The sequence below is a fragment of the Sphaeramia orbicularis genome, chromosome 1 (genome assembly GCF_902148855.1).
Source record: "Sphaeramia orbicularis chromosome 1, fSphaOr1.1, whole genome shotgun sequence".
Classification (NCBI taxonomy): domain Eukaryota; kingdom Metazoa; phylum Chordata; class Actinopteri; order Kurtiformes; family Apogonidae; genus Sphaeramia; species Sphaeramia orbicularis.
The window spans coordinates 16,183,526-16,200,450 of record NC_043957.1 but is presented as its reverse complement, the minus strand read 5'-3'; the positions used below and the strand labels follow the sequence as shown (position 1 = coordinate 16,200,450).

Genomic DNA, 16,925 nt, shown 5'->3' with positions numbered 1-16,925 from the left:
CCAGATGTAGGGCTGAAATACAGATATTGGATGAGGTGACGGTGCATCATCCGCACATATACAAACCAAGAAAAATCAAGGTTAACATTTGATATTTTTCTCTTATACACAGGGTAAAAGGTTTCAAAGAAACTGAACTGGGCTCAAGTGGCTCCAACCGGTCGACTGATTCTGATCAGAGAAAACAAACTAAGCACGAAAACACCCATGAAACTTTAAAGCAGATTGAATAGAGTTGGATTTCAGGGTCAATTGTCTAATTTATTTATCTTTTTGTGCATCTTACAGTCAGTTACAAGCAGGTAGGTAGATGTTTTTGGTGTCCAGGCCTCTTCCAGCAGTGCTCGGCCTAAAGTGGGGTTGAATTTCAGAGGCGTTGCTGCTGTTCGGCCCTGCAGGCTCTCAGTCACATCTAAGCAGACAGTGATAGATCGGTGAGATTACAGAGCAGCATATCTGACATTTCTCTGTGATCCACCAAACTCAAAGTCTTCTAACGAGCCTCCGCCGGGTCCCGATCACATTTCAAAGACGGACAGCCATTTATCCACTGCTGCTGTGATGGAGAAAGCAGCCGACTCCTATGTTTTCTCTGCAGGGTTTTTCTATTCAGTCGTACAGGTCGTGAAATATGGTGCTTACCTGAATGTAGCTGAAGGCCGATCGATCGCTCAGATTTCACCTCTGTCATGAACATGGTCAACAGCAGGGACATAATTCAAGGCCTGTCTCTGAAAACTGTAGTTTAACTGGAGGATCAGGGTACAATTGGAAGCCGTTCCAATTTCTAAGAGGGTAAATGCTTCCAGAAATCTATTGGATTGCAACTTTTATATTTAAAAACCATTCATGGCATATTTATAATAGAGACAAATCATCTGTACATTCACTGTATTCATACGTTTCCAATAACAGTAAAACTGCAATATTTTTACTTGTACTAATTATGACATTTACTGTAAAAGACCATTTTTATTGTGCAGTGTGTGTCCTATTTATGCTGCAACAGAGTCTTTTTCCAGCATGTTTTTTGTACTTTTACTGTAACCATGTATTTCTTAAATGCAGTATTTGTACTTTAGTTGCAACAAAGCATTTTTAAATTGCAATGTTTGTACTTTAATAGTAGTAGGGTATTTTTTTAACACAGTATTTCCACTTGTATGAATTTTTTAAAATTTCCACTGAGTAAATAAAGACATAATAAAGTGATTAAAAGAAAACAAACACAAAGTTCTCAGTGTGTTTATAAATGTATGTATATATTTTTGTATTTATTTATTTGTTTGTTTGTATAGTTATCATTTATTTATTTATTTATTTGTTTGTTTGTTTGTTTACTTGTTTATTTATCTATCAAGACGCCTCATTTAATTAATTTTCACACACAAAAAATCATCAAAAAGTACTTGTCATTAAAAGTAGTTAAGTACCCATATATTTTCAGTAACCATTTGTTAAACATTTACTAATTCTATAATACAATATCTAACAATATATTTTTTAAATATTCAAACTATATAACAATAATAATGTATTTTTAACCAACTTTTTAAATAAATGCCTAAATGTCCGTCTCTGCGTTTTATTTGCGCATGTTCGCTCCTCGTGAAAACGCCCCCGAAAGGAATTGTGGGAACGACAAGATGGCGGGATGTTTGAAAGTCCCACAAACTGACTGAAAGTACTGTAAAATATAGAGTAGAAGGCGTTCATTGCACCGATAAACGCACACGGTACTCGGGTGCCGCTGACCGCCGGTAACAATGAGCGGAGATCGGACGCGGTTCGACCCTCAGTCCGGTCTGACAGGCAGCAAACCGAAGACGAACCGCCTGAGCCGGAGCTTCAGGCAGACTCAGCCGACGCAGACAGCCGCGGAGGTCGACCCTCCCCACGGCCACAAGCCCGGTCAGTGTCCGCTCTTCTGCTTTTACCGGATTTAAGCCTTAGGTTTAGTTTGGCGGAGGATTTACCAACGATTTTCTCAACATCTTTTCTCAACATTTTACCTTTTTTTAATATTTCAACTTAAAATTTACTTCAATATGTGATTAATTAAATGCGTCATTCTCATAGTGGAGGGTTTCTGCGTAGACACATTTCAGTGAAGTGATCATATTTCTGCCAAATCTACACTGTCATGGCTGTTTTCCCTGTTGATGTGACCTTTTGTTTGTTTGTTTGTTTGTTTTGTACTAAAACAGGCAAAAACATATTTTATTAATGCAGAATTTACCAAATAAACTAACCTGTAATATCCTGTCTGCAACAAACTTCATTTGTCCTGTCTTTTTAATTTAATATTCCATTATTTTCATATTTCACCTGTTTGAGCATCTTTAATAGGGATTCACTGATATTTGTATTTATTTATTTTTATTGTTTGGTTTTTGTGTGCTTATGAGCAAGGCATGTTGACACTAGTTTTCTGTCATGACAGTTAAAGTGTTCTCAATCTGATTGAAAAGTTCTGGCCAATGCTTTCTGTTTCTTTATTTTGTTGTTGTTATTTACACTTCCTCATAAGAGAAATCGTTATATTATCTTTATTAATCATCATATAAATATAGGAATTGTTACTGTTTTAGAGTCTTTCAGCCCTTCCTCTCATTATTCTTGGATGAACACAGATTAAAACATACTCATATGCGGAAAATGCTTAAAATATCTTCCACTGCCTTCAGTGAAAAGACATCTGATTTGCTGATACGGATGTCAGGTCGATATATCTGTGCATCCCTTGTGTTTGGGCAGTATCAAACTTTGCAAACCCTGACCTTTGACCTTCCAGGTGTGTAAAAGTTATTCTCTGGTGAAATAATTTGAGCATTTTTTGTGTTACTTCTCCAGATTTCAAGACTCCAACCAGAATCCCCAGCAGGTCCAGAGTGAGCGGAGGTTTCAGCGGAGAGTCTCCTCAGAACGAGTCTGACATTCAGCAGGATATCATCTGGGATGCCACCTCTCCTTCGCCGCACAGACTCGGTAAACGCCAACGTGGTGCACACGAAGAAGCAGATGCTTATAGAGAATGCTGTATCACAGTTAATACTGACAGTTTAATGGATGAAAGATATATTTATGTGTGTATCAGTTATTTTATCAATCAACCACACCTTTTACAACTTCACACAGACTCATTATATTGAAATGAACTGTAACAGAATAATCTGAAACTCAAAGATATTCATCAGCTATGACAAGAAAAGTATCGTCTTCATGTGTGACATATTTGTTTTTTTAAAAATGTACTAAATGAATCCTCTTGGTAGCGTCTAAAAAAGCCATCACATGAAAATGGTGTAAAGAGGACCCCGCCTACCCTAAATAATTGGAAAGACATTGTGAAAGAAATTCACAACATGGAGATACTTATTTATATCATAAGAGCAGGCAACATGTGAAGATCGATGGAAAAAATGGACAATATACAGGAAGACAACTGACACTATGTTTTAAATTTTTGTGTTGTAAAATTTCAAAAATGAAACGATAAAATAGAAGTGAAAAAATTTACTAAATGGTTGAGTAAAGTATTTTTTAAATTTAACCATTTTTTATATTTTTTTATTTATTGCTTCTCATTGAGATTAAAAATCTCTTTCGCAAGAGTGTCCTGGCCAAGACAGGCAGCAGCACAAATTACATGCCAGTTATCAATGAATGGTTTATTTTTGGTTTGCACAGTAATCACCGCTCACAGTACAACAACCACAATAAACACAAAAACCACAAAAAGGAATAGGCTAGAAGCTAAAGCTTAATTTTTGCCTATCCTTTTCACCTGACACACCGCTTACATTAAATTAAATGTGTACATCATTGAGGATTTGTATTATAACAAAAGAATCAACAACAACAAAAACACATCTACCATCTCCACTTAATATTCCTGAATGATCTTATACTTAAGACACAATCAGTTTTGTTCATTAAGTGACTAAAATAAATAATAAAGATGAATATATTGTCATAGTCTGTTGAGCCATACATAAAATACTTGATCTCTATTCTTATTTTTATTTATTTTGTCAGCCATTCATTCATTCATTCATCCTGGTTTGATGCTGACTGTTTGTTTCCAGGTAAAAGGGGTAAGAAACATCATGCAGGAGTCGTGGACATCTCTGAGATAGTCAGCAGAATCGCTCCAGAGGTGAGTTAATATCTCTCCAATGAGACTTGAGATTGTACAGCATTTTATTTACTTTTTTTTTTTTTTTTTTTCTGTCCCTGAAGCATGGCAGGCCGGAGGTTGTTGAGCCGACTTTACAGCAGTGGATCGGAGACAGCGCCGCCATCCCCTGCACTCCAGACATTCAGCTTCCTAAACCCAAGAAGAAATCACCGAGGTATTGAATGACAAACACACATTCATAAAGCTACAACCCTGCCATGTTTTCACTTAATGCTGCTGTGATAACGTGATATCATGAATTACGTAAATATACACGCCATTTTTAATTGGCGTGTTTTCTGTACGCATTATAAGCTTTCCGTGTGTATGTTCACGCCGCGTCAATTACCGCACGATCAGTGGTTAGGGTTAGCGGTTATGGATATGTAAATCGGAGATCTTGGCGCAAATTGACACACAATCAAATGGCGTTGAATAAAACACAAAAGGATGAAAATGCGTACATATAACACACCAAATGCCATAAGAACTGGTGTGACATACAACACAATGATGTTAGTCAGAAAAAGAGTTTTTACAGTTTTAAAGGTTCATTAGATTTAAGTTTTTCAGTTTGGTTTTTGACTTAGTTTTTACAAGTTTTGGTTTTATTTCAAGGATTTGATTTATAAAAAAATTGATTTTGAGATTAAAGCAGGAATAACATCAAATGTGATCTATTCAATTTGCAAAGTAAGGCACTTGGACAGTTTTCATTAAACATGGAGTTTTCTGTTTAACTCCATGTTTGAGATATTCAAGTTAAAATTTTATCTACCTCAGTATCTGCTTTAGTTACTGTCTACAGATCCTTTATAGTAGAATTACTCCGCTATAGGTCTGGGTGATTTATCGATCTTAGATGGTGGATGATCTTAGTTTCTCAAATGATCTAGTTTTCTGAGACATCGTACAGAAGATGTCAGCTTTCCAAACTGTACCAGTTAGATAACTTTTATTTAAAATGGCTGTTAATCTATGTTATTATGGTGTTGTACAGAGCATTGCACAAGCATATAGATTTGTCACATTAATTTCACTAGCATGTGTTGCTAGGTCTGTTGATAGTGATACTTCAGAGTGTATCTTAATAAAGTGCTCAGGTTCAGTTCGCTTAAACCTGCAGAAAAACATTTTTTGCCGCTGTTGAAGAGTTACTTTTAGTCTGTCACCTGATTTACACAGATACTTTATAGTTTTCTAAAAGTGTGTAAAGATTTTTGACTCCTAAAACTCTGACAGCAAGTAGTCTGCCACAATTGCAATAAATACTGAACCACTTCAACTGTATGTCCTGGAAAATGTGGGACAAAAACAAAAATCCATCACAGGCAAACTAAACCTCCAGAAACCAGAGGAAAACTGACACTTTGGTTCCAACTCCATTACATTTTATAAAAGGTGAGAAAATTGTGATTCCCATCATGAATTGTGACTCTACCTCCAAAAATCCTTGAGTGATCTTTTGACCAGATTAACCTGAACCTCTCAGTTGCGTCTGAATGAGATGAACAGATTGAAACAGACCCTGAATGTGAACTGGACCTGAGTAATTGGACTCTGTTCCTGGTTTTTCTTTGCCAGGTCTAACGGAGTGGATGACCTGCTGAAGTTGGCCAAACAGTTTGACTTCACCATGTTTCGTCAGGATGAAATGGAGGTGGAGGACATGCACCAGCAGAGTCTGGAGCTCCTGTCAGAGGACATCCTGGACTTTGAGAACGGGGATCTGAATGCTTCGTTTTCACCTGCTGCAAACTGTGAACCAGCTGTTGACGCTGGGGCAGATGTGCATCACATTCAGCCCGTGGAGGATGATTTGGATTTACTTTTTGATGGATCGACTCAACATGTGAGCGGAAGTTTCAGTCAGGTGTCGGCTCAGCCTTCACAAGCTATCCCAACTACTGCTGCTGCCAAAGTGGCTTCAGGGAAAAACTCTGCTCTTACACACAGTTCCACTTTGGCTGTTCCCAAAACTACATCAGCGAATTGTAACTTTGACGACGACTGGGACAATGATGATTTGCTGGATGACTCTTTATTGATCGAGATGACGCAAAATCCACAAAATTTCACAACTCCAACGCACTGCTCCACCCAGAAATCACCCAGTGAAGTGAAATATCACAGAGACAGTCACACTGGTATGAGTCAAACAGCTGCATTTAAGGTGGAAAAAGAGAATGTAAAACAAAGAACAACTTTTAAACTAGACTCCAGGCCTCATTTCTCAGTAGGGACAATGCAGACAGACACAAATTCCAGGGTGGGTTTTGGTGTAAATGCAGCTGAAAACGACACTCAGCAGAGCAGGTTTTCAGTTGAAACAGTGGCTCAGTGCTCCTGGAAAGCACAGCATTTGAACACAGTGAAGGCAGAGCCACACAAACAGCCGGTCAGCAAAAACACAGCTGTGAATAACGTGTCAGTGTTAAAAATGACACAAACTTTCCCCAGTAAACCTGTGGCAAATGCACTGAACAACATGTTGGCTACAAAAACAGCACAAACCTTCACAGGGAACCGTAGTGAGACCGCATCAAACACCTGCACTGTGAGAACAACACAGAATTTCACAAATAAACTCACCCCTAATGTCATAAGTAAACCGAACAACAGGGCAGCACAAAACTTCACACATAAACCTTTTTCTGCATCGGACTCTATGAATGCAGCAGGTGTGGTTCCATCCCACACCGACTTCCTGGATGATGACCTGGACTCTTTGTTCTCATCTGAGCCAGTCTGGGACGATTCGGCCGATGATGACCTACTGTGTGAGCTGTGTGAAGACCTGGAAAACCAGATCCAGAACGCTGACAACATTCCCACCAAACAGACCCCTGCAGTCTGCCAGAGACCGGCTAAAACCTGGGACAACTGGAGCCAGCAGCCAGCCAATCAGCAGCAGCGTTTCCCCCTAAAACAAACCCCAGGCCAACCAGCTGGAGGCCCCTTGGCTCCTCCTCCTCACACCTCAAACACTGCGGCAGGTGTCCACATGGCCAGGGCGAAGGATCCATTCAGAAATAGCTCAAATGGTCTTTCTGGAGGCAGCGGGATCCAATCAGCAGCCAAAGATCAGTTCACCTTCAAGAAGCCGAACCATCCGGTTTCTACAGGAAGCAACAAAGGTAAGAACACATTCACACTAGGGATGCAACAGTACAGGTTGTCCACGGTTCGGTACATATTGCAGTTCTTGAGTCACAGTTCATGGTACAGTACGGATGCCGAGACCGGCTGTGTGCCAAAACATAACTGGGTGATACTGCACTGAATTCTCTGTCTGGGTATGGAGCTCCCAGAAAACGAACAGAATTATGTACACGGGACGGACAGAACGCTCTGTCTGTGTCTTTAACATAGAGCATAAATGAACCCTTACTTCAGTTTAAGTCAAATGGGCTGGGTGCAGCGCACAGCCAGGGCTCTGGCCACACATCCAGCTCTAGCCAGGCTTCGTGTCTGGCTCCAACTAATGACGGTAGAATTCCATAAGTCAGTCGCCTCGCAAAGCTCTAATATAAACACATCTGTGTCATTTGAAAATAACAAATGAGCCGTACCGCGATACATGTTTGCACCGAACCACGAGGGGTGTACCGTTTGGTACGACATGTACCAGTGCACCTGCAATTCACCCTGAGCATCATCCAGTCGATCAGATCAGTCTGTCAGTGTGCACAGGTTGAGGTTCAACGTAACATTCAGGAAAAGGTTGAAACAGGAGCAATTTAAAAATTAATCATGAGTTAAAATAAACTAAACTTCATAAATTTCAATGAGGTGACATGAAGCATCCAAGAAACTAGTTGAGTCTTTTAGAAGCAAAGATGGGCCGAGGACCACCCATTTGACAACAAATGTATGAGAAAATAATTGAAATGTTTAAAACAATGTACTAGATCTGTAAGATCTAAGAGGATGCAGATATGAGAGCATCTATGATGCGGAACAGAATGAAAAGATGGATTTCAGGGTTCAAGTCTAAGGGTGTATTCACACCTACCACGTTTGGTCCGTTTAAAACGGACCAGAGTTTGTTTCCCCAGAAAGTCCAGACTTTTTTTTAGGTGTGAATACAAACATGCGAACTCTGATTCAAACCAAACAAGCGGACCGCTTCCAAACGGACTCTGGGCCAGTTCACTTCTGGTGTGAATATAACCGACCTCGAACCGAACTAAACCAAGGAATCTTGCGCCTTTTGTGCTTGATGAGCCACTGTAGCCGCTGGAAGTAGCCGAGGTTTACGGGTGGTCAGAGCTAATAGCAGCAACCATGAGCTGTGGACAGACGTGGAGCAATGAGGAAATTGAATGTGCCGTTGACATTTGATCAGATGCCTGTATTATGAAACTGGCTCCGACTGAGCTTTTCTTGAGTGTTAACATTATTTTTGTAAATTTGCGTCTGTAAAAATACAATTTATATTCCAAAAATGATAACTGTATGTAGGAGCACCACATCTATTTTCATCAACACCAACCGTCTCTGATTCACCCCGCCCCCGACTTTTCTGTCCAATGCCAGCACAGTTTGTCACATGCGTGCTTCTGTTCACGCATTTTGGTCCACTAGCAAAAAGTGCAATGTGAATGTGATCCGACCCAAATGAAAAAAAATAAAGTCCGCATTTGATCCAAGTCAAACAAGCGGACCAAAGGACTTTCAGGTGTGAATACACCCTAAGATAAAACAACGTGACCTCTGATCCCTCAGACCACGCCACATTCCAGAACCACCATTCATCTAGACCCGATAGAACCACATGGGTCTGGATTACTGAGGAGAACCTTAGTCCAGATCTGCAATGGGAAGTTACAGGCACAAACAGTTCAGACTTTACTGATCCTACATGAAGCTTTATGCGAACGGTGTCCACAAGCATCGTGGACTACTTTGGACTCTGAGGCGTTGAAGAACTGGCACCATGTGCTCCAGATACAAGACAAATAATCCTGTACAAGTGGCACAAACTCCATATTGTAGATTTTAACGACGGTTTCTGTTCATCCGTCTTTAGATTAAGTTAGAGGATTTGTAAGATGCTGATGCTGGCAGAGATCGTCTGTGTATCTCTAACATACTGACATATTGTATCAGAGCTGAAACAAGTTCAGCAGTAAATAGAACGGTTTGTTTGTAGAAGTACTGCTGACACCTTCCTCCTAATAGTTAATAGTTCACCTGTGGTTTGTCCAGCTTTATGAACCATAACAGTCGACCTCTGATGGGACGTGGTCCAGGTTTGTAGTAAAAAACTAAAAAGACATGATATTATTTTTCAGTTCTGTTTTTACCACAGTTTGGGCAGCTGCGTCATACAAAACATCCCTTCATATATTGCATCATATTGCTGATGAGATTATTTTATTATCTGTTCCTATTATTCTAAAAATAAGCCACAAACATAAACCATAAAGAGGTGACATCCTGTACCTGCCACCAGCTCAAGTATCTGAGAAAACGCTCACATCTGGAAGAGCCACTGGATTATTTTATTTTACTACATTTTGTAGGTGTTGAGCTGATCTGGTGTCAGCTCTGTAGTGTATATGTGGACACTTATTTTACTGCTGGAAATGTGAAGATTTGTCTGATGCCATACATCCAAGCTCTGACGTCCAGCTTTAATAACGTCCATGAAGTGTCAAAATGTAACTGACTTTACTTGATGCTGTGGATTTACAGTTAGACACAGGACAGGAACATTAAAGTAAACATACCTCACGTGTCTTAACTGACACATTTATTGTATTTATTTGTATATTTAAAGGTCAGTGTTAGACACTTTACTGAAAACTTACATTTGTTTGAATTTTTCTTAGTATGCAGGACAGGGTGCTTGCGCAGGTCTTGAAAGTCTTAAAGTCTGGAATTTTGTGTGAAAGTCTTAAAGTATAGAAAAAATTTTCTCTCATAGTTGAATTTTAGAGTATGCTCCAAGGCACCTAATCTTGTAAGCGGTGTGTGGTAAAGAAATGTCCTGCCCTCAAATAAAACTTTCTGATGGTAGGGAAAAGGAAATTTAGCTGCACAACAGCAGGAGGGTTAGAGGAATTAGTAAAGCGTCTACAAGTTTCACTTTCACTTTAAGGTTCAGTAGTGATGCACGAGTCAGGTTTTTTTCAACCCGCGGGGCTTTTGAGGAATTTTTTGACCCGACCCAACCTGCCCCGCAAATAAATTGACATTCTTTTGATGCGCCCCAACCCGTGAGTAACCCACTGATCCGCGCATCACTAACGTACGGTACCGAATGTACCCCCATATAATACCTGGACACACCTGTCCATAGATGCACTACAGCAGTGGCAAACATACAGCCAGCAGGCCAAAACCGGCCCACCAAAGGTTCTAATTTGGCCCACAGTATGAATTTGGAAAGTGCAATAATGATACTAAAGTTATTAAGAGTCAAAGGTGACATACTTGTTTTAGTTCAGGTTCTACATTCAGCCCAACAGTGATCTCAAGTAAAATAATAGCATAATAACCTATAAATAATGATTCCAAATTTAAATCAAAATTTCATTGTAAAAAGTCAGTATCAGATCAGTATAAACAAAACAAATTCTAAAAGCAATTGGATCGCATCGGAAACAAAAAAAATCCAGATCAGTACATCACTAAGAAATACATGAGGAAAGCATAAAAAAACTGATCAGATTTCACTAACTGGTCGGTACTGGAATGATTCTAGTGGCATTTGTTTGTGTGATATTCATGCACTTTTGTGATTTTCATATGTTTTGAAAACATTTCTGTCAGTAAAACAAAATTTTGTGTGAAATATGCATTCATTCATTCATTCATATTTTTATTAAAATGAACTTTTCTACTACACATAACAGGTACAAATTCAACCAAAAAAGTAGGCACGCAAGTATTGAAGTGCATAAAATCCAGCAGTTTTTAAAAAGTCTGGAATTTTTATTTGAATAAAGAGCGAGCACCCTGCAGGAGTATATCAGCGTTTGAAGAATTGCTCGACAGTTTTATTTGGAATATTTGGCATTTCTTTAGTTATTGCTGCTGTACCCAATCATTAAGGCCTTTTCACACCAGGATTTGTACAGAAAAGAAACAACAAAACCCTAAATCAACCATGTGACTGGTTGACTTTAATAGAAAAATGTTCATGTTCTGATAAGAAGACGATGCCCCGGTGTGTAGACGCCTCTATCGTCTGTTCTAATACCATTTAACTTGATGTTTCATTTCCTGTTGACTTCTCTGCAGTCGCGGGTAAATGTTCGGCGGCAGAGATCGAGCTTAAGAAGCAACAGGCAATGGAGAGGAGGCGTCAGCGTCTTCAGGCGACACACAATGTCCAAGCCCCGACATGAAAATCGAAAACCTGTCAAGGACGAGAAACGTCACAAAACGGGCCCGAGCTCCTTCACCGTCAAACTTCATCAACAGCTGCACTTCTTCAGTCACTTGTTATGTATAGTGTGTTTCTACTGTTTTATTAAAATGTTGAAATCAAATTATTTTAGAGTCAGATTCACAGTTTTTTAAAAACTTCCTGAAGCTGTTGTCAGGTGCAGAAGTGAATAGTGAAGTTTTCTTTCTGTTAATATTTAACCTGTGGTGTCTGAGAGGTGCCTTCATAATGAGTTGTGTGGATAAAAACAACTGCTTATTTGGAGCCGATAGAAAACATCAGCTGGTTGGAGATGGAAAAGGCTTATACTTTTTAAAGTTATCACTCTTTCTGGTGCTTCAGACTATCTTTATAGAAGCCACTCTTTACAATTTATTGTAAATACCAGCTGTAGATTTAGTTTTCCTTCATTATGAACATTGAAAGCTCTTTATAATGAGGAAATGAAAACTGGTTTTAAAGGACGAGTTTTGTTTTGTTTTTTTTTTCTTTTCTTTTTATTCTTCTTAATCTGGACAGTTAACTGACACTCAGACTTCTGGGGCCAGTTTATTAAACATATAGTGTTTCCTTGTGTTTCCTGAAGTTGCCAAATTTGACACCATTTTCAGACCGATCAGATAAATCATTTTCATACACAGATAATACTGTTCAATTCCCTGCAGCTGTTGGTAGATCTACAAATATGAATGGATTACCTGTCCACTATTTCATTAATCAATAACTATTTTGTAATAAAATCATCTGAACTTTTCTCTGTAACAGTAAACCGAATCCCTCTGCGTTTTGAACCAAACACTTGCCGACATCATTTCTTTGGGAAATATTTTTCCACGTTTATAAACCAAACAACAGAGAAGTCAGGTGTCAGCTTCCGCAGTTTTCAGTCATTCCAATTTATGGATCATAACTACAGAAAAACACACTTCTCCAGACCCATTTACTGTCTATATTTGCACCTGGTGTTGAATTCAGACTCATTTTATAGTGTGACGTGAACAGTGAATGACACTGGTCGACCTTTAATTCATCCTGTATCCGTCTGCCATCTTACACTATAACCTGAGTGGTTTTTTTTTTGTTTAAATGATTTGCCCCAAAACATTCACATAATGTTAAATAAGATATTTAGTGACTGCTGTATTGTCTTTTAAGGCAGTACATGTCTGCAGCAAACTACTAAGGAACTATTTCTTGGTTGCGCATCCATTCGCCCACTGATGTATCTCGTTTTTCTGTTTGTCTCCATCCATATGATGTGATGATGATCCCTGTAGGTGGTAGCATTAAGAAACAGTTCAAGATTCCTTAATTTGTCCTGTTTTTGTATTATTACCAAATTTAACAACACCACGTGTTGCTTTGTAAGTGTTACAGGTGGTTGTAGTTGGGTCCGATCAAGCGGTAACACGTGGACATATTTGATGTTCAACAGTGTCTGTCATGTAATCAGAGTAACTTATATGTATGTATTTTACATATTTGAGTAGGTATTTATAAGCACTTTAACATTATGTATGACAAAATTTGGGGAGATAAAATTGAAAGGTGAAAAATGTCAAATTACTGCTCGGTAACACATGGACTTGAAACGGACATCAATTTTTTAAGCTTTATGCAAACATTCAACATGCAGTTCTCGACAGAAATTGATATCAAGTAGGACAAAACATTTTAGATATGTTCAACTATGCTGAAAATAAATTTTGGAGTAAAATATTGAAAAGTCTGTTTTATTGACATGAGAATGTGATAACACGTGGATGACTACTATTGTATGCATCACCCAAAATGTATCAAAAGATCATTACTTTCTGAAAGTTTCGGTCAAATATCTGAATTGTAAGTAACTTGAAAATTTAAAATTGGTATTTTTATGGTAACATGCGGACAGAGCCTTTTAAGCAACACACAAATGTTCAAGCTCATAAATAAAAATATTCACAAAATAATAAAAATCTAATGCTTGAAACTTAATAATAATCTATATAATCAACAGACTGAATATATTTTCACATTTTTAGTTACAATTTTTAGCGTCAAATTCTAGCTATTGCTATGATGTAAAAAGTACAATCGATAAAATCAGTTGTAACTTTTTTCTATCATTGGTATTTTAAAAAAGATAACAGTTCCATAAAATGGTGATCTTTAGCTAAAAAATGAGTCCAGTTGATAAATGATCTTTGCAAATTTACTTTTTCATGTTAATGTTCACTTTCGCTTGATCGGACCCAGTTGTATTTTTAGACTTAAAACACATTGAGGCTTCATTTCTAGTGTTTATGCTAAACTACGCTAATCACCTCCTGACTCCAGCTCCGAAACTTTTATAAAATGTTTTATTTTCCTGTTTGTCAATGTTTATTCCTGTTTGTTAGTGTTTATTCTACAGATATATTCAATTTATTAGGAGGAAAAATCACTTTGAGATGATTTATTATTTAACCTGCTTTAAGATTTTTTTTTTTTTTTCTTTTTTTACAAAATTACATTTCTGATGAGAAAATAAAAGGTGAATCAGTTTAGTTTGTAAAGATTAGGACATGATTAGTGAAGCAAGTGAAAACTGGTCATCTTTTACACTGATCAGGTCCAATGTCCTTCAATAAATGAAGTAAAATGTATGTAGAAAGTCAATATTTTGTTTTCACCTGCAGAAATCTGTGTCCTGTATTTGTGTTAAACTCCACTAACACCATCGTGATTCACAACAGAACTGATAACAAGGATTTGAACCATTGGATGAAGATTAAAACTTTATATTTTTAAGACTTTTAAGAGTTTTTATAAGACAGAAAATCTGAGTTCTGTTTTTATTTTCTGTATCTTTTGCACTTTATTCCATGTGTTTCATCAATAAAAGTGAATGTTGACCTTTATCATGGGATTTAATGGAAATGTTTGTTTTTCTGGAGAATCATTTGTCTTTAACCATTTTCACTAATTAAACACCATCTAAGGAGAATAATAGACTCAGTCTCTGTGTCATAAGGTGTGATTCCATAATCATGTAATGCTCATTTTGGAAGTTTTTATGGAAATACAAAATTTAAGGAAAACTCTTCATTTTACGCAAAAGTTTATTTATTTTTACTCATTTGAGGTGGTTTTTAAATGCACAAAAAAGGAAATGGAAACACTTTTGAATACATTCTGATGAACATGAATGATCAGCTGTCTGAAATGTCTCAAAGGTGGTGTGGATTAACCCATAAAAACCCAAACATCCACTGTCGACCAAAACCATCTACAAATCTAAACTGTCGAGCCGTTAATCCTATCAATCCATGTAAATAATTGGTGTAAATACCATTATTCATCTTTTCATTGTCGTCAGATTTGACCCATTTGCACGTTTAGAGGTTCCGTAGTGAAGGTGGAAACACCGTCATCTTCTACAACAGGGGTGTCCAATCCTGGTCCTTGAGGGCCGGTATCCTGCATGTTTTAGATGTATTCCTCTTCCAACACACCTGATTCACATGATAAGCCTATCACCAAGCTCTGCAGAAGCCTGATAACAACCGTCAGGTGTGCAGGAAGAGGGAAATATCTAAAACATGCAGGATACCGGCCCTCAAGGACCAGGGTTGGACACCCCTGTTCTACAACACTGATTCACCAGTAAAACCCATGGAGTTGGATCCATGACAGTGGATGGAAATGCTTGGATTTTGTTCAGTTAATGATATATTTTACTGAAAAAAGTCACTTTTTCAGCAGTTTTCTCTATTTTTGATATAATAATCTTCAACTTCAATCTGAGCTGTTTTGAACATCTATATCACAGGTGTCAAACATGCGGCCCAGGGGCCAAAACCAGCCCGCCAAAGGGTCCAATGCGGCCCGTGGGATGAATTTGTGAAAAAATCCAAAATTTACACTGAAGTTATTAACAACCAATGATGTTAAAATCATTTTAGGTCACAATTCAATCTTAAGTGAGTCAGACCAGTAAAATACTATCATAATAACCTATAAATAAAGAAAGCCACAAATTTCTCTCTTTGTTTTAGTGTAAAAAAGGTAAAATTACACAAATATTTACATTTACAGACTAACCTTCTAAAAAAAAAAAATGAACAACTTGAAATGTCTTAAGAGAAGTATGTGAAATTTTACCAACATTTTGCCTTTTACTAGATGTTTTGTGTATTTGTAGACCCACTGCGGTCTGTAAGCTGTGATGTACATGTGTAAATGATAAACTACGGCGTAATATTCTTAAAATTGCACTTATTTTTCTTAAGAATTTTCAGGTTGTTCATATTTGTTTGTGTTGTGTTTGAGTACAGTTTGTAATGTACAAATTTTCATTACAGAATTTGACTTTTTTCACTCAAAAATATCAGAAAAAACTTTGGAGTTGATATTATTTAGAAGTTCTTATCCTATTTTTTTAATTTTTTATTATTTTACCGGTCCGGCCCACTTTATATCTTATTAGTCTGTATGTGGCCCCTGAACTAAAATGAGTTTGACACCCCTGATCTACATGATCAGTGAATTAAATTTCAGAAAATACATTATTTTCATTGAAAAAACAACACAGAGGGTAATATTATAGATAAATTGTGATAAATCCTTTAAGAAAAGTTAAATATAGAGAAAATAATGTTTTAGAACTGCCACAAATGTCATACTAGGTCCTTATGGGTTAATGAGGAGACTGAGTTATTCCTGTTTATTCATGGAAAAAGACATCACATCCATTTTCCACAGACGCAAAACAACACAATGCTCTGCTTCTACTCTTTTTATTACAGGAAGTGTAACATAGCCTACAGCGCCACCTGCTGGACAAAACAGCCTGGGTTATTTGCTCTGAACCAGTTTATGGAACCCAACGTAAGGATAGATAATTAACATATATCCTTAGTGTCCCGCCAGGGTCAAAGTGCAATATATATTTATCTCTACTGTTTCTTGGTTGGCTGACATGCTTTATTTTTATTCTGTATATATATTTATACTTTTCATTTGAACTGTTTTGCACTACACGCAACTAGAGAGTTGTCTCTTTAAATTTCGCTGTACATATGTATAATGGCAATAAAGGTATTCTAGTCTATTCTATAACTGACATGTTTGTTTGTTTGTGTTTGTTCATGTTGCAGGTCTGTAACTTCATCTTAAAGGGGTCATATTTAACTAAACCCACTTTTATTAGTCTTTGGTTCATTTATTTGCGTATTTGGACCCTAATAGTTCATAAAGTTTGAATTTGAAGCCTCCAGGTGCTGCAAAGCTATCTTTATATTCATTTTGGCAAAAATCGAGTGGATTTCTACAACCTGTCTGAATTCCTGCTTAATTTGTTATGTCTATAACTAGTTACATCAC

At 37.5% G+C, this 16,925-nt stretch overlaps 1 protein-coding gene across 1 annotated transcript; it reads left to right on the top strand.

Annotated features, from left to right (window-relative positions):
• Positions 1-1,691: 1,691 nt before the first annotated feature.
• Positions 1,692-12,035, top strand: etaa1a (ETAA1 activator of ATR kinase a). The gene is made up of 6 exons (XM_030160883.1): positions 1,692-1,911; positions 2,854-2,988; positions 4,089-4,159; positions 4,243-4,355; positions 5,765-7,317; positions 11,432-12,035. Exons 1-6 carry the CDS (start codon positions 1,767-1,769, stop codon positions 11,536-11,538), a joined length of 2,124 nt encoding a protein of 707 aa, XP_030016743.1. The 5' UTR covers positions 1,692-1,766; the 3' UTR covers positions 11,539-12,035.
• The last annotated feature ends 4,890 nt before the right edge of the window (positions 12,036-16,925 follow it).

Excerpts from the sequence above, each read along its gene's own strand:
- etaa1a (XM_030160883.1), top strand. The coding sequence starts at position 1,767 with ATGAGCGGAGATCGGACGCGGTTCGACCCTCAGTCCGGTCTGACAGGC. Across the intron at positions 1,912-2,853 it reads TCCCCACGGCCACAAGCCCG|ATTTCAAGACTCCAACCAGA; the intron begins GTCAGTGTCCGC and ends TTACTTCTCCAG. Across the intron at positions 2,989-4,088 it reads TCCTTCGCCGCACAGACTCG|GTAAAAGGGGTAAGAAACAT; the intron begins GTAAACGCCAAC and ends GTTTGTTTCCAG.